Source organism: Chanos chanos, chromosome 3 (genome assembly GCF_902362185.1).
Source record: "Chanos chanos chromosome 3, fChaCha1.1, whole genome shotgun sequence".
NCBI classification, from domain to species: domain Eukaryota; kingdom Metazoa; phylum Chordata; class Actinopteri; order Gonorynchiformes; family Chanidae; genus Chanos; species Chanos chanos.
Window position 1 is genome coordinate 53,157,253 of NC_044497.1, and position 22,029 is coordinate 53,179,281.

The 22,029-nt window shown below is 44.3% G+C and overlaps 1 protein-coding gene across 2 annotated transcripts; it reads left to right on the forward strand.

Annotated features, from left to right (window-relative positions):
- The first annotated feature begins 387 nt into the window (after positions 1-387).
- ogdhb (oxoglutarate dehydrogenase b) lies at positions 388-21,293 on the forward strand. Of its 2 annotated transcripts, XM_030768310.1 has the most exons (24): positions 388-459; positions 1,586-1,993; positions 4,184-4,372; positions 4,974-5,067; positions 7,727-7,771; positions 11,394-11,509; positions 12,103-12,257; positions 12,396-12,542; positions 12,658-12,748; positions 13,065-13,244; positions 13,932-14,060; positions 14,751-14,930; positions 15,200-15,352; positions 15,529-15,631; positions 15,732-15,860; positions 16,241-16,391; positions 16,510-16,637; positions 16,864-17,042; positions 17,326-17,397; positions 17,977-18,102; positions 18,344-18,416; positions 20,166-20,329; positions 20,525-20,679; positions 20,832-21,293. In XM_030768310.1, exons 2-24 carry the CDS (start codon positions 1,757-1,759, stop codon positions 20,950-20,952), a joined length of 3,117 nt encoding a protein of 1,038 aa, XP_030624170.1. In that variant the 5' UTR covers positions 388-459; positions 1,586-1,756; the 3' UTR covers positions 20,953-21,293. The 2 variants fall into 2 exon arrangements, with proteins under 2 accessions (XP_030624170.1, XP_030624171.1); XM_030768311.1 differs by lacking the exon at positions 7,727-7,771.
- Positions 21,294-22,029: the final 736 nt, after the last annotated feature.

Genomic DNA, 22,029 nt, shown 5'->3' on the forward strand with positions numbered 1-22,029 from the left:
TTCCTCATCTGTTCTCTTTATTTAAGAGCTTTTGCTAGCTCCTTTACAAACAGAAATGTCTCACTGATCTATCAGACGCTCCAAAAAGTTACGTAGGCTACGTCTTTAACGCGTTTATTACAATGCGTCTTGATGCATACTGCCACCTGACAGAACGATAACTGACTGAAAACAGAAGGGGATCTGTTCATTTCGCTGTACGGGACTTGAGCCCCCTACAAGTTGACCTGCGTTTGACTTGTCTCAAACCGTAATTCAGCGGCGCTTATGTCAATGGAAGTGACGCAGTATGTGTCCTAGTTGGAGACTGGACTGTCTACATATTCACTGCGCGTCAGATATTACCGCATCAAACAGCGAGCCGCCGAGCTACCACTACTGGAGCTTTGTGTTGTCTACCTTTCTGCTACGTTTTTGAAGAATTATACCGGGGAATATTGTTTACAAATCCATAGAGAGGTAAAAATAAGTTCTCAATTCCCTTGTCAATTCATCACGTGCTAAGCTATTTATCTCTGTTTTGTTGCGTTCTCTTAACCCAGCCGCGCAGATAGACCTGCCTTGAGAGATAACTAACGCTCTGTAATGTTACTTTGAAATAGCTGTTTAGTTTATGACCGTGTGGTTGAGTATAGAGCAAAAAGACTGTCCACTTACTTGGCTGTCTTGTCAGCTAGTGTGTATTTAGAATAAAACCACTTTGAAACCAAACTTGTGGACTGCTTGAGCTTTGACGGTCGTGGCTGTACAAATTGCCTTAGCTAGACTGAGTTAAAATTACGAACATCCTGAAGAGTTGCATATTTAATGTTAAAACCGATTAGCTTTTCAGCAAATTGCTAGCTAGTTATTTGTCCAGTGAGTTAACATAGGTTAGCGGCATTTCTCTTGTCTCGTAGCTTTCGCGATATAAACTAGTCACGATATCGCACGCTTGTCTGTATAAACTGTGGTAGTCAGCTCTTGCATCCCTCTCGAATTATGGAGTCACCAATTTTTAAATAAATCAACTAGCAACCGTCTCAACTATCAGTCTGCCTTCATAATAATCAAGGTCCGATGAGAAATTAATCAACTAAGCAATGGTCTGGCTGAGTACTATTGCTGACCGATTGGATGACACTTTCAGTTTAGCAAGGGAATGGAGCACTTTAAATGTAAGTTTTACATTTTTTTTATTGTTCGTCCTAAATGTCTGTTGAAGCGGTGCCATGACATGCCGTTACGTGCTTCAGCAATTAGATAAGGTATTAGCTGCCTATCTACCTAGTGGTCAGACAGCTTGAGCATTGAGCTACACTGTCCCAAACAAGTAAACCTTAAGTGTGGTGATGGAAACTGTGTTGATGTTATACATGAACGGGAGGGTGTCGTGTCTGTAGTTTTATGGGTCATTCGCATGTGGAAATGATGACCTTGCTTCTTTCTCGTCATAGGAAGGTAACAACTTGATCACTTGCGTGCTTGATCAAGTTGAGAGAATTACTGGAAGGGTTGAAGTGAACTCTTTATTGGAGATAAAAGTGCGTCTTTACCTCCTCAGTCGGGGATGATTCTAGTATTTTTGCTTTCTTTTTCTTTTTAGACTGCCAGGACGGGGCGGCCAGATCTTCCTCAGAGGGGGAATATAAAAAGGATCCTGTGAACTTGTGTACCTCGTTGGACGACTGAATTTTTTGTTTCAAGTGGTTTTGTCTTCGTTTGATTCTGCTGATTTGGTGAGGCCGGAGAGCCGTGTGGCGTTTGACAGACTGCGATGCACCGCTTAAGGACTTGTGCTTCTCGGCTACGGCCGTTAACTGCCTCACAGACCGCTCAGAACTTCTCACAGCAGAGGCCGGTGGCGGCTCCGGCTCCGGCTCCAAGGACGTTTCAGCCAGTCAGGTGCTACTCAGCATCAGTTGTTGCCGAACCTTTTCTAAATGGGACAAGCTCAAATTATGTTGAAGAGATGTACTATGCGTGGCTAGAAAACCCCAAGAGTGTACATAAGGTAAGACAATAGCCCATTGCTTGATGGTCAGAATAATTGATTATGGTAATTTGTAATTTTAAGTGTTTGATAAAGCGAGAGAGAGAGTGTGTGTGCACATAGAAAAGTTGGGCTGTCTGTCTTCAGCAGTCTCAGAGTCCTGTCAGAGGATTTCTGCGTTCTGATGACACGGACCTCCGTTTGTCCTTTTATACAGACTATCCACTTAGCTCCCATGTTATGTAAGACTTTTGCTTTACCGTGTCACATGATCTGACAGTTAAGCATTCCAGAGGGCTTTTGCCGCACACAGGGATGAGTGACCCCGTACATCAGTTAGGATTCAAAATGAAACAAGGTGTTCCTGTGTGGCTACATACTCTTTGAATGGATTGTTGCATCATATCTGCAGCCTTATCTGATTCAGCACAATTAAGTTCCATTCTATTTGTACAGCACCACCTCACACATACTCATATATATAGAGAGAGACAGACAGATAGGTAGATAGATAGATAGACAGATAGATAGATAGATTTTTTTTTATGGTGGACATTGTCACAAAGGAGCTTTACAAAATAGCAGATCTGACATGGACATGAAAAGAAATGACCTTTTACTCCTGTTTAGAACCATTAGAGTCTTTCTTGAAAGACACAAAGATTTGAACTAACTCAAAGATTGAACTTAATGACTGACTTATGTTATTACTGAACTGAAAGTGTGATGAAGGTCTTAAAAAGATTTGAGTGTGGATTTATATCTCTACTCTTTCTGGAATCCAGTGTGCCTATGTCTTCACGCATAAGAAAGTGAATGTAAAATCATTTTGAAGTCGAATACGATTCCAGTTTGAAGAATCAACAAATTTTTTTTTTTTTAAACACCACCCTACACATAGCTGTGGAATGACTGAAGCGATCCCTAGTCTGTCTTTCTCAGCATTTGTGAATTGTTCGGGGAAAAAAAGAGCGGCTTCCTCTTGCGGCGAGGCAATGGCTTCTGTTTCTGTAACTCTCTCTGCTCTTACAAATTTACCACACTGATCCCTAGATCCTCTTAAAGCAGTAAAGCCAATTAGACATGCATCAGGTAATAGACTCTGGCCTGAGGGCATGTGATAATGTGTCATTGGATCAGGGTGACCTGCCCCCACAGGTAGAGTCAGAAACGTGCGACTTTCCTCGGAGAACCGGGACGAGAACCAGAAACTGACAGGGGGAGCTAAATCTGTTCGCGTTACCGTTTTATAAACGGCAGCCTCGTCCGCCTCAGCCTGTTCATTCATTTTGTCAGATCCTGTCAGTCAAAGTCTTTAATGGTAGAATGGAAGCTGATGTGTAGAGAGCTGAGTTAAAAAGCAGTAGAAGTTTTAGGGCATGTCGCCCTGTAGGAGTGCACTGAGAAGCCTGGCTCGTTTGTTTGGTTCGTCCACCCGCTCGGTACCGTCGGCCACAAACAAGCCGGAAAGCCAGCCAGTCTAGGACTGCAGCTGTGTATTCCAGAACATTGTTTCTCAGTGACGTAAGCAATCCCCCCCCCCCCCCTAAACTTACAAAGTTCATTTAGGTTTTGTTGCTCAATTCAAGGTTTTGTTGAATCGAAAGCTGTGTCATGTTTTGACTGCAGTCATGAAAGTGGGAACGCACCATTCAGATGATTCAACAAACAAAACCTTATGGGCCACAAGAAGAGCATAACGTAATTTATGCGATTCACAGTTTTGTCTCTGAAGAAAGTGATATACATACAAGATGAAGAGTGGATTTTTAATTTGACTGAATGGGCTACAGTTTGTTGTTTAGTTAGAAGTCTTCAACACTTGGATCATAAAAGGTACAAGCCCATATCGAAACACTGTGTCTGCTGTGTGTTTACATAAAATGATTTTAAATGTCATCACGTAATAAAAGTGTTTGGGGACGGACAGAATACCTGACAAACATTAACTAGACCTGAACTGCATTTGGATGTTGTTCTCTTTTTCTCATACATATTTCTGTTTGCTTCTTTGCCTGTTTAACAACATCACAGGGGAGAAAACCTTGCCTTTCTGCCGTCTCTCCCAGGCACACAAAAAAAACACACAACTAACTAACTAACTAATAATCTTTTTGAACCTCTTTAAAGGATGCATTGCATTTAAGCTGATTGATTTTAATAAGCGTTTGATGTAGTTGATGTAATAGCCCCTGCGCCCCTTCTCGTCAGTCTTGGGACATCTTCTTCCGCAATGCCAACGCGGGGGCCCCCCCAGGAGCTGCGTATCAGAGCCCACCCCCACTGGGCGTAAGTCTGCCAACTCTGTCTCAGGCCCAGGCGCTGGTTGGAGCCCAGCCCAACGTGGAGAAACTAGTGGAGGATCACTTAGCAGTGCAGTCACTCATCCGTGCCTACCAGGTACACGCACACACACACCTCACCTCTCACCTAACTCTTCAGCCTCTCAGTCTGGACGGACAGTTAACACGCGCACCATACAGCCACAAAGCGCGTGAATTATTCCACGCTGGAATGGATATGACGTTAAGGTTTAACAAACCTTTTCCTGTTCTGCTTGAAACTGCAGCATGTCAGCGGGTTACTGCACTGTCGTAAGACACTCATTTTGTTTGTGGCACTAGTTTGTATTACAGCATTTTCATTCATACATCTCTAAGAATGGACATGTCTGGTTAATGATTTGTTATCTAAACGTGGATGTTTTTCTTTCAAATCATCTTTAATTATTATTAAATCATTATTTATTGTGTATTAGTATGTTTTGGATGTTGTTATATATGAAACAAAAACTACAAGATGTCTCAGACCTGGGTGATCTATATTTGTTTTAGACTCTTAGTACTGTGTTATTATTTTCTTAAAACTGGTTATGTAAGCACCATTGTTTTTATTGTTGTTTGAATGTGTCTATAATAAATTGCAGGTTGTTTAGATTACATAGAGACAAACTAGACTAATTACAATATGCAGTTTGTAAGTGCTGTCACCTTGTCCACAGGTCAGGGGTCATCACGTAGCCAAACTCGACCCTTTGGGCATCAGTTGTGTAAATTTTGACAATGCCCCCATTACTCTGGGTTTACGTCACGTCGGTGAGAAAAACCGCCTGCAGTGCAGTGTGTGCGCGTGTGTGTTCCTGTGACAGAGAGTGTGTGTGTGTGAGCGTTCAGTTGTGAACGACTATGTGTTAACACTCTGCTTTTTGTCCCCTTCCTGTCTCTCGTCCTTCTCTCTCACTTCTCTGCCTGCGTTTCCTTTTAACTGTTCTAATCCCTCCTCTCTTTTCCGTTGGGGATCACTGCCTCCTCTCCTCTTCTCTCTCTCTCTTCCTCTGTCTTTTTTTTTTTCATTCTCTCTTTGGGATCCTGCCCCCACTGGAGATCCGTGGTCACCACGTCGCAAAGCTGGATCCCCTCGGAATAATGGACGCCGATCTAGATTCGTGCGTCCCGGCAGATATTATCACGTCCTCCGATAAACTTGGTGAGGTTATGGACTTTCTGGGTAGGTTGGTGTGGGGGGAGGGTAGGACAGACGGGTCTTGGGGGTGGTGGTGGTGGTGGTGGTGGGGAGGGGGGGTTGCATAAAACCTTACTGAACTCCACCACCCCCATGGTGCTGTCTCTTACCCCCACCTCACACTGAACAGTGCGAATAGTGTACCATATGCCTGTGGAATGTGTGCATGCGATGCCCTCCCTCAGCCTCCAGCATCGCCGTTTGCAATGGGTAAATACTTAAAGCAAGCACGTGGCTGCTTGACCAGCATCATGTCCAGTGTCAACGTCATGAAAGAGACAGGGTTTAAGACGTGTCGGTTTGCCATCTGAGAGAGAATACATTGTAGAAACAAAGATTCTGTTTCTTGATTCAGAATACTCCTCATTTACCCATTGTAAATGATTTCCGTTTCCTAGTGAACGCTTCTTTAGTACTCTAGCATGGTTCTAGCATTTAGTCTTGTAGTTTTCCCTGTGTCCGATTCACTGAGTTTGCATACGAGTGTCTTTGTGGATGTCTTTGTGCAAAGCTGTTTTACTGTTGGTAGTATATGCCCTGGGCTGCTGCTTTTGGTCACCAAATCATTCTCTGCGATTGCCCTCTGTGCTCCTCTGGAACCTTCCACTGTGGCCATTTCATAGAACATTTATAAAGCTGTTTTTTTGTGTGTGTGTGTGTGTGGTCTGTTTGGAGTGTGTTGTATTGCTGGTGAATTGACTGTCATTCATTGGCCTCTGTCTGTTCTGTTTTTTGTTTTTTTTTGTTTTGTTTTGTTTTGTTTTGTTTGGGGGGAGGTTGCTATGGGGACACTTTTTCTTCGAGATGAAGCCTACATGTGAATGTAATGATATGTTGTCATTACATTCACATGTGATACTCTTTTCCCGTTAATGGTCTTAAGAAGGTAATGTTAATGACAGCAAAACAATTACGACACATTCTATGCCCAGTGAACTTTTTCAAATGGACATGGTTGTCATATAGCCATTGCGTGAAGAGCAGTACAGCTTATTTCACAAGTACATTTCAAATAATACAAATAATTGCTCATCTTGATCAAAGGTGACTCGATCCCAAAAACAATTTTAAAGTCTGCTGAATTCATCATGGAGCAATTACACAGACACCTAAAACAAAGATTTATAGCATTTTGCTTTATGGCGGAAGACTGTCAGGTTGCTTACAGAGGAAGTTCCTATTTTTCACGGTTGCATCTCTTGGCTTGGTTAGGCAATATCTTTTTCACGATGTGAAGTTTTGTTTAGAAGATAGGAGATGATTACCAAATGATGACTCAAGAATGTGATGATGGTGTTGTATCTAGGATGGATCTCAGATACTGAACTGTGAAATAAACCCACAGACTGTGCTTCGGCTGATGTAGCGCTTATATATACAGAAGTCTGCCTTGGTTTTGTTTTGTTTTGGTTTTTTTTCCGCTGGTCTTTTAAAGTTCACTGTAGAATGAACCATTCCTCTGGCTGGAATCTGTCTGGGTCAAAGCACAAAGTAATCTTTTTTTTTTTTTCGTCTTTTTTGCTGTTTTGTTGGGGGTTTTTTTTCCCTCTTATCGGTTTTACTCTGACTTCATCCTTTAGCCATTCACTCAATTCTCGCCACGCACTCGGAGCTAGGTTGTGTCCCCGCATAATCTCTCGCGTTTTTTTTGGTCTACCGTTTCACACCAAAGTGTTGAAGTCACTGTTTATTGTGTCACCATGACATCTTAACCTAAATAAAACCTAAATAAAACATAAGCCTTTTTGTCAGTATTGGTCTCGTAACTTCTGACGTGCTGTGACCATTAAAACAACCCATGTCTCGGTATTTCTGTAAACGTGCTGGAAAGGATGGCACCAGAGGTCAGTGAGTTCAATCCCTTGAACCTGACCCTGTTACCACGGCGAGGGCCCTCAGCCTTTCAGGCTGGCATTGTTCAGCACACGCTGGCCCCCCTGGGTTTCATTCACTGGTACTGCTGTGCTCAGTGCTTTAGCCAGCCTACCTAACAGGTTCAGTAGGTCTCAGTAGAAAGCTACATGGCTTGTATCAGCAGATGCAATACTGGTTTTGTATGTGTGTTTGTGTGTGTGTGTGTGTGTGTGTGTCTGTGAGATAAAAAGAGAGAGAAATGCATGAAATTGCAGTAGTAACATAAAAGAGATGGGTTATCATTTAATCTGCAAGCAGATCTGATTCTAACACCATTGTTAACATTTCCTTGTTGCTCCTTTTCACTCTGCCTTTCAGACCTGACTGTATTTAAAGAGCGTCTTACTAACCTAACAGCTGGAGGTATGGAGGGTCTCTCTAGTTAGTTCTGCACCACTCTGTTTGGTGTCTCCCTGTGTGCTGCTAATGTAGCTAACCATGGTATTAGTCATTGTAGTGTATCTCCATTTAGCTTAGATACAAATATATAACAGAAAAAAAATTAGCTGCTTGTTCCCCCTTTCACTCTGTGCAGTGAAAGTCCTGAAATGTCAAGTCCTTAAGATTCAAACTTGTAGTTGTTTTAAAGCAGTTGAACGGTAAGCAGCGCGGAGGTCGTCACTGTAGAGCCTAGCTGTCCAACCCCCCCGCCCAAAGCTTCCAGACTAGCATCCCAACTGTTCTTCACCTCGCTGCCTCAGGGAGCAGCGTTGTGGGCTGTGCTGCCTGTCAGATAAAGCTTGGGGTAACATGTTGGATTAATAGTTTTGAATACAACATGTAGGATTTTAATAATGTGTGTTGCTTAGTTATTTGAGGTTGTGGGCTGTGCTGTCTGTCAGATAAAGCTTGGGGTAACATGTTGGATTAATAGTTTTGAATACAGCACGTAGGATTTTAATAATGTGTGTTGCGTAGTTATTTGAGGTGTCCCACAGGTATAGCTGCTTCTAGCACTCATACATAACATGATCAAAATATCGTCTACATGTCCTCGTAAAACATATCAGGTCTGTCCTGTTTACATTCCAAATAGCATTCTTAACAACATTTGTGAAAAGGTTTTGAAATATTTAGTAAATGCATTTCTTGTAAACTACTTTGTCTGCTCCCGTATTGTGGTTTGGTTTACTTAAGTTCAGTATTTTTTTTTTTTTTTTTGACACCATCATTATGAAGATGGAAATGAAATCCCTTCACTCAGTTGAATCCCATCCGTGGAGCTGGTTGGTGCAGATGTTGAAGGCTGTGTGTTAGAATGCTGTGATGGGAAGACGTAGCCATGCCCCAGCTAGGCCTGTGTGCAGTGGGTCAGATCCCCTCTGCCAGCGACTCTCTGAGCGACAGAGCTTGCGTAACACGGCTCAAATCCTGAGAGAGTGGCAGTTACAGCCCTGCGGGGGTCGCGACCCCCTGCTGACTGATGACGTCCTGAGGTGTCGTGTCTCTCAGCGACCCTTTCGTGCAATTGGCGTAAATGCTTAGAGTCTCTTCCGCTTTGCTGGAGCCATTCTTGTCGTGTCTTCCTGTGAGAAAGAATGCATGTATAGGTGGGGGTTTTGTGTCAGCGTTTTTTGAACATTGTGTTCTCTCTGCAACCCTTTGACAGCTCTTACACAGCAAAACTGTGTTTTTTTATATACGTCATGCCAATGGTATAGGAAAATTCTGGTTAATGGTTTGATGTGAATATTAGACTTACTACTAATATCACTTAGCTGTGACCATAACCCTATTTCAGAACCTGAACCCAGCGAAATGACAGTTTTCTGAAAAACTCTGCTCTGAACACTGAACCTATAAATTACTCAAAATAACACTTCATCAGCCTTAACATATATTAAATAATAGCATTAAAGTAGCAAGTACAATAATTCTCTTTGAAATCAATACCTGTAGCTAATTAAGTTCTTGGATCACCACATTCAGTAACTTGGAAATAATTTATCACGTACTCAGTGTACCTAATGTATGAATAAACAACAACGTGAGTATGAGGTATTACTCACGAAGAGGCACGCTTAACCAAAAGAACTGAGTGATGTTCTAGTGGAGTGACGTACACACAAAAGGGTCCTGAGTGAATGAGAGAAAACGGGAAGAAGAAGAGCAGGGCCAGCCACGTTCAGGTGTGAGAGACCAGAGTTACCGAGGCTGGCAGTAGGAGACCGTGAGCAAAAGTTCGTGTCGGTGCCAGGAGAGTCTTTCAGTGTCGCAGATCTTCTGAAGTGGTGAGGCTGGGCTGATTCTTTACAGAGATGAGCAGGACGGAACAGACAGACTCCATTACGGTTCACACAGCCGGAGTTTAACTGACGCTAAGCTGAACTGTAGCGCATCTGAACTTGTAGCATAGCTGAACTTTAGGGTAGCAGGGCATCTGGCATATTATCTGCTGCTATCCTTTTGGGGATGTCTCTGTCTAGAGAGAGGGAATGTTGACTGGACTCAAGACATGATTCAGTGTCCATTCACAGGGTGAACTAATCACTGAGGTCAGCTAGTATTCATCGTTGAGTTGTCAAGTCTGGCGTCTGTTCATTGTTTCTGAATGCAGGGGGGCTTGGGCCAGGACCAAAGGGACAGGGACAGAGACAGAGAGGAGGAATGAGAGTAGGAAAAGGTATCAAAGAAGGGTGAGAAAAGAAGGGTTAGGGGGAGAGTCTATGAAATTTCAAATATATAAACAAGTACATTTTTATTTGCCCATGTATTACAATATAAAAAGTCTCTCCTGCAGCTGCTTCCCAACACACACACACACATATATATATATAAATAAAACACAATATATATTCATACATATATATATATATATTTAAAGAAATATGTAAGCATGTACGGTCGCTGTTGTTTGCCTTATCACTTCTCATTCTGTAAAGAAACACATGAGACTCATCAGGAATGAATTGTTTGTTTGTCCGTCGTTGGACGTTTTCGAGTTCAGTGCTGTGTTGTGGAGACGGAGGACGGTAGAATATGTCCCTTACTTGTGTTTGATCCTGCAAAAGCAAACAGGTCTCAGGACTTCGTCAACACTGTGCCCGCGCTGCTCAGCAAGTTTTAGCGCGGTGTGTAAATACACCAATGTCGCACAGGTTCAGGTTCACTTCCCTCAGTGACCTCTAAAACAAACTGAAAGCTGATCATTGTTGAGCAGATGACAAACTGTAACAAAACCGCCGCTCAGCTAAAACAACAGCTCGAGCCTCTTAGGAAACCCAGTAGCATCTGCTTTGTAGGCCCTCTGAAGATGACTCTGTCTTCGGTTTATGACATGAAACGTCGTGCGTGGATTTAAAAACGTACCATTCCTCCTGGTGTCTCCTTTTGCTGTGTGAACTGGTCCATACACACGCAAGCACACACGCTATGATGTGCATGACTCTTCCAGCATTATTAAGCTTCATGTCGCGGAGAGCGATAAAATGATTTCAGTGTATGATTAAGTGGACAGCAAACCATAGTCCCTCACTGCTCTCTGCTCTGGTAGCTAAACCATATTCTTCTGCACTTTCTTTCTGTTTTTGTCCTCTCCTCTGTTTCTCATTCGTTTGTGTCTCACCCTTCTGTCTCTCACTCACCTGTTGTTTTGCATGCGTTTGTCACTTGCACATCACTGTTTATTCGTTGGAAATGCCTGTGTTGTTTTCTGACCGTTCATAATCTCTGAATGTGATACACACCTGTCTGATCCATGGCAAATATCCATTAAATGTTTGATTTCACACACACACACACACACACACACACACACACACACACACACAAACACACATGCACACACACACACACACATGCACACACACACACACGCCAACCCCATCTTCTTTCCATCTAATGTCATTTTTGTTTTGCCCTCCACGGTCATTGTTTTTATTTTTTGTCTGTCTTTCTCCTTGTGGCGTATGGTTTTTTTGTTTGTTTGTTTGTTTTTTTGCTTTCCTCCCCTGTTCCACCCATGCCTGTCTGTGTTTGGCGTTAGGATTCTACGGGCTGGATGAGTCCGACCTGGATAAAGTGTTCCGACTGCCCACGACTACCTTTATCGGAGGCAGTGAGAGCACCCTACCTCTGAGAGAGATCATTCGCCGACTTGAGGTACAAACCCAACAGTCTTCCTCACTCTTTCCGTTAAAACCTGTTTCACTGTGTCTGTCATTAGTTTCTTACTCAGAAGGACCGAATGAATCCCAGATTAGTGAAACAAATCAATATCAACTATTGACATGACAAGCCGCTTTTGCCTTTTAGGCTAAACGTTGACTGCATGCCCTGTTGAGATGCTTTTTTCTTCTCTTTTTTGGGTTTCCTCCTCTCTCATGGTTTTAGCACTAGAACACAGTTCATTTGTTTATAACAATTTGTTTATAACTTGCCCTTTTTTTTTTTTATTAAGGCCATTATTCTGAGGAGAGGATTAGGAGCTCCAGGGAAGTGTGCCATGGCACCCACAGGAAGGGCAAAGTTGTTAAAACCTGCAGCTAATATTAAGCTAGCCAAGTGGCCGGTGCAGGATTTGATTCAGAGACCCTGCAGTCTCTATCATGAAACCCCATCCCACTGAACCACTGTCACCTCGTGGCAGATGATATTATACAGATATTTACGTTACCTGCAAATGTGTTGAAAGCAGAAAGGGGTCCCTGGTAACTGAAGTCCAAACTCACCTTTACGCTACTTCTTATCTGCAGATGGCCTACTGCCAGCACATCGGTGTGGAATTCATGTTCATCAATGACCTGGACCAGTGTCAGTGGATCAGACAGAGGTTTGAGAGTCCCGGTGTGATGCAGTTCACCCTGGAGGAGAAGAGGACCCTTCTGGCTCGGATGGTCCGCTCCACCAGGTCAGCTCCGCTGTGCTCGCCATCAGCCTCACGGCATGACGATCACGACTACGGAATTCTCCCTGGGCGGTGAACACTGAACGTTATTTTTTGACTCCGTATGTGCTGACCTCTCTCTCTTTGTGCCTGTGGCGTCAGGTTTGAGGAGTTTCTACAGAGGAAGTGGTCCTCAGAGAAGCGTTTTGGCCTGGAGGGGTGCGAGTCTCTAATTCCCGCCCTCAAGACCATAATTGACAAGTCCAGCCAGAACGGTGTGGAGAGTGTGATCATGGGAATGCCACACAGGTAAAGGAACACTGAACTCTTGACTGGTCCCCAGGCCAGACATCCATGTTAGAGACACTTAATGAATGTCTGGCAGAAAAAATAGATTAAACGCACTTCTCCGCGTGTCCTGCAGGGGGCGCTTAAATGTGCTGGCGAATGTGATCCGCAAGGAACTGGAGCAGATCTTCTGTCAGTTTGACTCGAAGCTAGAGGCGGCTGATGAGGTTTGTGACAACTTAATCTATTTTTGTCCAGCACTCTGTTTTAATGATTGGCAGGTTGGCCTAAAAATTGTGACACATTGAGAGAGAGAGAGATATACAGAGAGAAAGTGAAAGAAAACCGTAAGAATGACAAGCATGTTTACTAAAAACACCCATCTTTTTGACCTATGCCTGGAATGTATAGGCATAGTTCTCAAAGCAGCAACGGTGGAATCCAGTTAAACAGCCTTCAGTCAGAGGCATGACACCTGTTTCTCTTCACACTCTGTCTGATTGTGGGTTTGTTGCTACTTGCTGTTTTGTCTGACTGTTTTAGGGATCAGGTGACGTGAAGTATCATCTTGGAATGTACCACAGGAGGATCAATCGTGTTACTGACCGAAACATTACCCTGTCCCTGATGGCCAACCCCTCCCACCTAGAGGCAGTGGACCCCGTGGTGCAGGGCAAGACCAAGGCTGAGCAGTTCTACAGTGGTGACACTGAAGGCAAAAGGGTGTGGACATTACACATCACCATACAACAGCCAACAAAGCATACACCATACCATGGCCAACAAAGCATACACCATATGACAGTCAAAAATGATACACCGTACAAAAGCCAACAAAGCATACACCATACCACGGCCAACAAAGCATACACCATATGACAGTCAAAAATGATACACCGTACAAAAGCCAACAAAGCATACTCCATACCATGGCCAACAAAGCATACACCATATGACAGTCAAAAAGGATACACCATACAACAGCCAACAACGCATACACCATACCATGGCCAGCAAAGCATACGCCATATGACAGTCAAAAAGGATACACCATACAACAGCCAACAAAGCATACACCATATGATGGTCAACAAAGCATACACCATATGACAGTCAAAAATGATACACCATACAACAGCCAGCAAAGCATAAAACACATGGCAACCAAAAACAACATACTGCACTCTGTGCTTCCACAAAGACCTTCTATTAAAACTTACAGCGTTTATAAATTTGAATCAGACCCCTGTATTAACAAGTCAGGATATAGGTTAGCATGTTCTGGGAAGTGTTAATGTTCTTGGTTTTCCCTTTGGTTCATGTGAACGTCATGAGCAGCGGTAGAGTATGTATGTGTTTTGTGTATGGATGTGTGAGAGAAAAAGGTTCTGACTGTAATTTCTGTCTCAGGTCATGTCCATCCTGTTACACGGTGATGCTGCGTTTGCAGGCCAGGGCATCGTGTATGAAACCTTCCACCTGAGTGACTTACCATCCTACACCACTCACGGCACCATCCACGTGGTTGTCAACAACCAGGTCTCCCCCTAACGTCACACGCCACACACACACACCCAGCACTCTGCCCGAAGAGTTCTCAGTTACATTTGAACAATAGAACAATAAAAAGGAAAAGTTCAATCCTGATTTCATTCCATGTCAGTCATTTTGACCCGGCCTTAATTGCTTTCTTCACAGGAAATTTGCGCTTTTAAATGTATGATGTCAGAATAACACCAACACTAGATTTTTTTTTTTAATCAAAGTCATCATTTTCTATTACAGCATAACTTGCTTTTCAAAAGGGCACATAGATTTATCATACTTTTGTGAGCGGTGGATGTTTTGACATTGAATTCTGGCCAGTGCAAGGCTATTCACATCCTGTATATTCTGTACATTATCACAGAAGGCTGAACAAATCTGTGGCTTGTAGTGTTAAAGTGAGGTGTTTTGGGGTTTAGGTTTACTCAGGCTGATCAGGGCTTTGGGTGACGCTGTGTGAGTTTGCTGCTGTACCTTTAACCTTCTTTACCTTAAACGTACTCTGTCTTTTGACAACGTGTGTCGCTGGTATATTTACATACATGTATGTTAACTCTAATGCTAACACGGGCAGGTTATACGTCAGCGCGTTATCTGTAGAGACTTTAAACGATCTGGCTGAAGTGAGCTGTAGTCTTACCCACACGTTGTGTTTCTGCCCCCCCCCCCCCCCCCCCCCTTTAGATTGGGTTCACCACGGACCCCCGCATGGCACGCTCCTCCCCTTACCCCACCGATGTGGCCAGGGTGGTCAACGCGCCCATCTTCCACGTCAACGCTGATGACCCAGAGGCCGTGGTGTATGTGTGTAAGGTGGCGGCTGAGTGGAGAGCCACGTTCCACAAGGATGTGGTCGTAGATCTCGTAGGTCATCACTCTGTGCTCTGATCTGCAGTCACAAACACAGACCTCTTATGGCTGTTAGTATTAAACAGCAACTACTGTCCCTTAAGGCTGTTAGCCGTTATCTTAAACTTGATAGGTCTGTCGAATCCTTCATTCGGTCTTACTCTGACTTAGGGGTATCTGTGTGTGTTATGTTTGTGTGTTGTGTGTGTGGTTGGTGTGGTTTTTGTGCGTGTGTGTGTGTGTGTGCACGCGCGTTGTGTGTGTGTGTGCACGCGCGTTGACAGGTGTGTTACAGGCGAAACGGCCATAACGAGATGGACGAGCCCATGTTCACGCAGCCGCTCATGTATAAACAGATAAAGAAACAGAAGGGTGTGCTGCAGAAGTACGCCGACAAACTCGTCGCCGAGGGAGCCGTCACCAGACAAGAGTACGAGGTCAGACTGACTCCTGGGTCCACAGAGAAAACAGCCAGGAGCTCTGTGCTTAGACTACACACCCATAAAGATCAGCACTGACTCTCACACATCAGGTCACTGCTGCAGCCAGCTGAAAGGATACTCCACTGTTCTCTCTCTCTCTCTCTCTCTCTCTCTCTCCCTATTTTCCGTAGGAAGAAATAGCCAAATATGATAGGATCTGTGAGGAGGCACATGTTCGCTCAAAGGACGAGAAGATTCTACACATCAGACACTGGTTGGATTCACCCTGGCCTGGTGGGAACCTGCGCTGAGAGATATATGTGCGATAAAGGGTTTGGTGTCCGCTCTATGTTTGAATGTCTGTGTAATGTGTGTGTTTGTTTCTGCTTTGTAGGTTTCTTCACGCTGGATGGCCAGCCGAAGAGCATGAACTGTCCCTCCACAGGCATTGATGAAGAGGAACTTGCTCACATTGGCCAAGTGGCGTCCTCTGTCCCAGTGGAAGACTTCACCATCCACGGAGGTGTGTGTCTCAATCCTACGAACACACACACACACACACACACACACACACGTCTTTATGTCCTAATGGGCGGTCCCTTCCGTTTTACTGCAACTACAGAGTAATAATCTAACCTTAATCATAACAGAAGCCAATAATATATGCATGCACTTTTTGCTGTAACAGTATTAGTACTGCTTTTACAAAGCATAGTTCCTTCAGGTAGAAAACTTCAAATGACCCAATTTTTTCCTCACTAAGACATTTATTTCTATACCCTTATGGGAGTACTTGGTCCACATAGTGCCACAAGTATCTAAACCACACACAAACAGACACACACACACACACTTACGTCTGTTATCTTTGGCCCAAAGCCTGTTTGTGTGTGTGTGTGTAAGGTCTGAGTCGTATCCTGAAGAGCAGGGCAGTAATGGTGCAGAACCGCACAGTGGACTGGGCTCTGGGCGAGTACATGGCTTTTGGGTCTCTGCTGAAGGAGGGCATCCACGTTCGCCTGAGTGGACAGGACGTCGAGAGGGGCACGTTCAGGTGAGGCTGGGGAAACCTTCGATATTACATGCGATACTACCTCACATAACTCAAACCATTTTATGGCTTTTTTCCCCTTGGTCATTTATTCAGAATCCTCTTCTCTTTCTCTCCGCAGTCACCGCCACCATGTGCTTCACGATCAGAACGTGGACAAGAGGATCTGTATCCCTATGAACCACATGTCCCCAAACCAGGCTCCCTACACCGTGTGTAACAGCTCCCTGTCTGAGTACGGGGTGTTAGGTCCGTAGGCACCGATGTCGTCTTAACAGAATGACTGACTGCTTTGTGACGTGGCCATTACTCAGTGACGAAAATTTCCAAATCTTAGTCTGCTGTCATCGCAAAGCTATGCACAGTCTATCTCTTCTCTTTTCTCGATATGCTTGGAATCGTCCCCAAAGCCTTATTTGAATATTACATGCGGAGTCTGTTTTCTCTTTTTCTTTCTCTCTCTCTGTTTTTTCAGGTTTCGAGCTGGGCTTTGCCATGGCCAGTCCCAATGCGCTGGTGCTGTGGGAAGCTCAGTTTGGAGATTTCCACAACACGGCCCAGTGCATTATCGACCAGTTCATCTGCCCCGGCCAGGCCAAATGGTTTCGCCAGAACGGCATCGTCCTGCTACTGCCCCACGGCATGGAGGGAATGGTCAGATTTCTCTCTCTCTCTCTCTCTCTCTCTCTCCCATCTCTCCCTCCCTTCATCTCCCTTCATTTTTATTTTGGCGCTGTCATTCACTCTTTTCTTTGAGGAAATAACAATGGCTGTTTCCATATGATTTGTGTCCTCCCGTGTTTGTGCTCTGCCTGGCATATGGCTTTTGATATTGGTGGGAGATTGCGCAGTTTCATAAGCAGGCACAGTTAAGACACAGTCTTTTTGTATATGTGTGTGTGTGTGTGTACTGGTAATGATCCGTTCTCGCCTCCAGGGTCCGGAGCACTCCTCGGCTCGGCCGGAGAGGTTCCTTCAGATGTGCAATGACGACCCTGATGTTTTTCCGGTAAGTTCCAGTGACTGCAACATTGGAGAATAATAGATAATAGTGTTGATGACCGGTAGACGGACTGGCAGATAAATCGCGAGCGTATCATTATGCTAACATGAAATATTCCTACTCACATCAGTGTGTACATGACATACTGTAACAGAAGCATTGGTTGTTCATTGTCTGTGAAATGCAGCTGTGATGGTGAATGGTGTGATTTGCCAGCTGCAGTTTCTAACTTGAATGAATATTCTGACACATCTCTAAACGATCGTATGGTGGTAACATAAACTCTAAACACTGCACAAGTGATATTTCTGTGTTTTTAAATGTTCATAAAAGTTACCGCATCAAATGGTAGGCCTAAACGGCACAAAGCCAACAGAAAATGCTTTGCCCGGGTCACCGCCGTGCATGTTTCATACCGTAAGCTGTGGTACAGTGATGACGTTTTAAATGTTTTACAAGTAAAGTCAGATGGTCCTGCCCAGCCTCGGGACAGTAGAACAGAGGGGTGGCCGTAATTATTCCGGGTTTGACACGCGTCATGTTCTGTTCAAGCTTCGGCTGACTCCAGCGCTCTGTCCGCTCTAGAACATCACGGGGGACTTTGCGGTGAATCAGCTGCACGACTGTAACTGGATCGTCGTCAACTGCTCCACCCCTGCCAGCTACTTCCACGTGCTGAGACGACAGATCCTCCTACCGTTCCGCAAACCCGTGAGTCCTGCCGTGCCGTCCGTCTCCAGAGCGCGCGGTACCTCTCTTCACCCCTCCAGACTCATGAGCTGTTTCGCTTCACCACCTACACGTGAAACATTCCCCCAAGACTAGACGTCTTTAGATTTTTATAGTTTATCCTGGTTTTAGAGGTCTGTCTTTGTTAACACGCGATTTTACTTGGATTTTTATATTCTGTCTCTGACTGTTTATGTTCCGTCTATGTGTGTTTCTCTTTCAGCTAATTATCTTCACACCAAAGTCCCTGTTACGTCATCCTGAGGCCAAGTCCAGCTTTGATGACATGTTACCAGGTAAGTAACCAAAATGACCTATGTTTGTTCTGCAAAAAACGTTGACAACCACTGAATGTGCAATCAAAAAATTCTATCTGTTTGTATAGGTATATATGTAGCCCTTCCGCTGATGACCTGGCTTATTACTTAATGTACATGAAGGTGAACTGTGTATCTGAAACATCTGGTTAAGTATGTGGGCTCCATAAACCATACAGTATTGTTAAATCTGTTGTGTTTAGTAATTCTTGCTAAAAAAATAAATAAGTATCGGCTAATACAGGCAAAATTGTCTTACATGCAGCTGACCATAGTACAGCGTGTAACAGTCCACAAGTAAACAGAGTTTTAAAACAAGCAACAATGAACATCTATCAACCAATAACTCACACTTTAAGCGTCATTTTAAACAGGAAAGGAAAAAAACTATATTACCTGGCTGGGAATAGGCTATATCTCAGTAAGACACACATTAACAAAATGGATGACTGTTGTGGCGGATTCATTCGGCCGTAGAAAAGCACAATGCGTTCCTCACTCACTCACACTCATTATCTAAGCCGCTTATCCTGATTAGGGTCACAGGGGGTGCTGGAGCCTATCCCAGCGCACATAGGGCGAAAGGCAGAGAAACACCCTGGACAGGTCACCAGTCCATCGCAGACACACAGACAAACACACTCACAGTCACATTCATACATAAGGGCAATTTAGTGTCTCCAATTCACCTAACCTGCATGTCTTTGGACTGTGGGAGGAAACTCACGCAGACACGGGGAGAGCATGCAAACAAACGACCCTGGCCACCCGGCCAGGAACCGAACCCGAAACCTTCTTGCTGTGAGGCGACATGCCTCATTGCGCCACCGTGCCACCCACAATGCCTTCCTCAGACACTGAATCCATCAAAAAGAGAAAAGCATCCATCAGCTCCTCCAAGAACACAAATGTGTTTAACAGTAACCTTAAGAATAACGAACCAATAAGATCAATTTCGTACTACTGCCGTATATATGTATGTATGTATGTGTGTGTGTGTGTGTGTGTGTACACAAATTACGTATATAGGTACATTACAACTGTTTCAAAGAAACTTTCATTGTTTTTTATTGTTTTTTGGAATTGTTTAAATTCTTATACAACACGACAGACAAAAGAAAATGTATAATACCCATTTTAAATGTAATTACTTGCTGGTCTCGCTTGTGAATTATTCATATTAGTAAGGCCCTACATACACTTTGCCAGTGTATATTATGTAATGGCCATTTGGTTCATCACACCCTAATGGGGTTATCACATTAGATGTAGAAGTGCAAGATCTAAACAAATGTGTCTGGGAGACCAATTTTTGTTCTGGCCAATCAGAGGAAACAAACACTGTGGTAGTATCCAGGCAACCAAAATCATTGTTGCTACCAAAGCGTGGTGTGTTAGCCATAGCTTGGCAGTAATGTGTACTCTCCTAATAAATGCATAATTCTGCATTTGTTCCTGTTGGTGTTGTGTGACAGTGTTTTGATCTGAAGTAACGAAGTTATGATAAAATTCTTAAAAATCATACACTGCAAGATTAGCATCTCCTCCAATGTTCTGTCATCTTTCAGCTGTATTTCTAGACCCCAGGAGCAGGGATGTGGTACCCATGTGGAACCCATCTTCCCACTCACACTTTGGTCGCAGCCTGACCAAAGAGCCACATTGATGAGAGGTGCTGTAGTGTCAATATTTGTAACCTTTTGCAACCTTTTGTAACCTTTTGCTCAGGTACACACTTCAGCCGCTTAATTCCCGAGTCAGGCCCAGCGGCCCAGAACCCCTCTGGGGTGAAGCGTGTTATCTTCTGCACTGGGAAGGTCTACTACGAACTCACTCGAGAACGTAAGAACCGTGGCATGGAAGACACAGTTGCCGTGGTCCGCATCGAGCAGGTACACACACACATCCACACACACACACACACACACACACACACACACACACACACAGATTAGCCTCTAGATAAACTCAAACTCACTGTGTCTCACACACATTCATGCTGATAATCATTAAATAAATGTACTAAAGTAGAGGATGACTGCTTTAATGGTTTTGAATGACCTGTAACTGTGCGTTACTTTATACAGCTCTCTCCGTTCCCCTTTGACCTGGTGAAAGCAGAGACAGAGAAGTATTCCCAGGCAGAGTTAGTGTGGTGCCAAGAGGAGCACAAGAACCAGGGCTATTACGACTACGTTAAACCTCGCATTCGCACCACCATAGAACGTGCCCGTCCTGTCTGGTAATCCCCTTTACCCACCCCACCCAGTGTCTTTCTTTGTCTTTCATTTTAAACATATGCTGTCTAAATGGAACTGAGTGTGAACTGTTGTGTATCTGTGTACATTCAATCCTCTGTGCATGTGTGTGTGTGTGTCTGTTCGACCTCCCCAGGTACGCTGGCCGTGACCCGGCAGCTGCGCCGGCTACAGGGAACAAGAAGGCTCACCTACAAGAGCTGGAGCGCTTCCTGAACACGGCCTTCGACCTGGACGCGTTTCAGGGCCAGTGCTAGCGTCCCTTCATCTCCCTCCATCTCGCCCATTAGATTCCTCATCATCAACCTGCCCGCCCCTCCGTCCCACGATCTTTCGGCTCGTATTGCCCCGGCTTACCCACAATCCTCTGCTCCGCTGACCTACAGTCCTTCACTCTGATTACTCACAGTCCTCTACTCTGATTACCCACAGTCCTCTACTCTGATTACCCACAGTCCTCTACTCCGCTTACCTACAGTCCTTCACTCTGATTACCCACAGTCCTCTTCTCTGCTTACTCACAGTCCTTCACTCTGATTACCTACAGTCCTCTACTCTGATTACCCACAGTCCTCTACTCCGCTTACTCACAGTCCTCTACTCCACTTACCTACAGTCCTTCACTCTGATTACCCACAGTCCTTCACTCTGATTACCCACAGTTCTCTTATTTCACACGTCTTCAGACTTTTACTTCACAACCAGTATCACATCTCCGTGCTTCTGGAACACGTCCTGGTCTGTCTTATTTACCATGACGACCACACAGATTCCCACATTCTCAGTGTAGCATTACGTAGCTCTGAAAGCTTTCCACGGAAAGCACACCTGGTCTCTTTAGGATTCTTTGTGTTGTGATCATTCTGATATTTCGGGGTAGCGGGAGCGGTTTGTATTGTCAAGATTTTATTCTGTCTCTTGTTCTTTGTGGTAGTCTACTAGTTATTGACGTTCACCTGTGTCAGACCGCATGGTTCAGGGACCTCGCTCTCCTTCATCTCTCCAACACTACCAATCACAGATTTTATGCTACACACAACTATTTAAAACAATTCATCCACGCACACAAATGATCATGAATATTACTGCTGATGTTACTGAAAGCACATTCATGGCACCTTGCACTATTTGTAACATAGAGGACATGACTGTCCCGTGTGTGTATAGGAGAAGACTTGACATTCGTTACACAGAACGTGTGTGATGGTACAGTCTCTTGTTTGTCAGTAACGGCGGGTCGTGTTGATGTGGCTCGTTTGATTGGGTGGCGGCTTTATTTGGCAGGGCTTTATTGGATGGACGGTGGGATGTCTCTTGTTTCACTGAGTCCACAG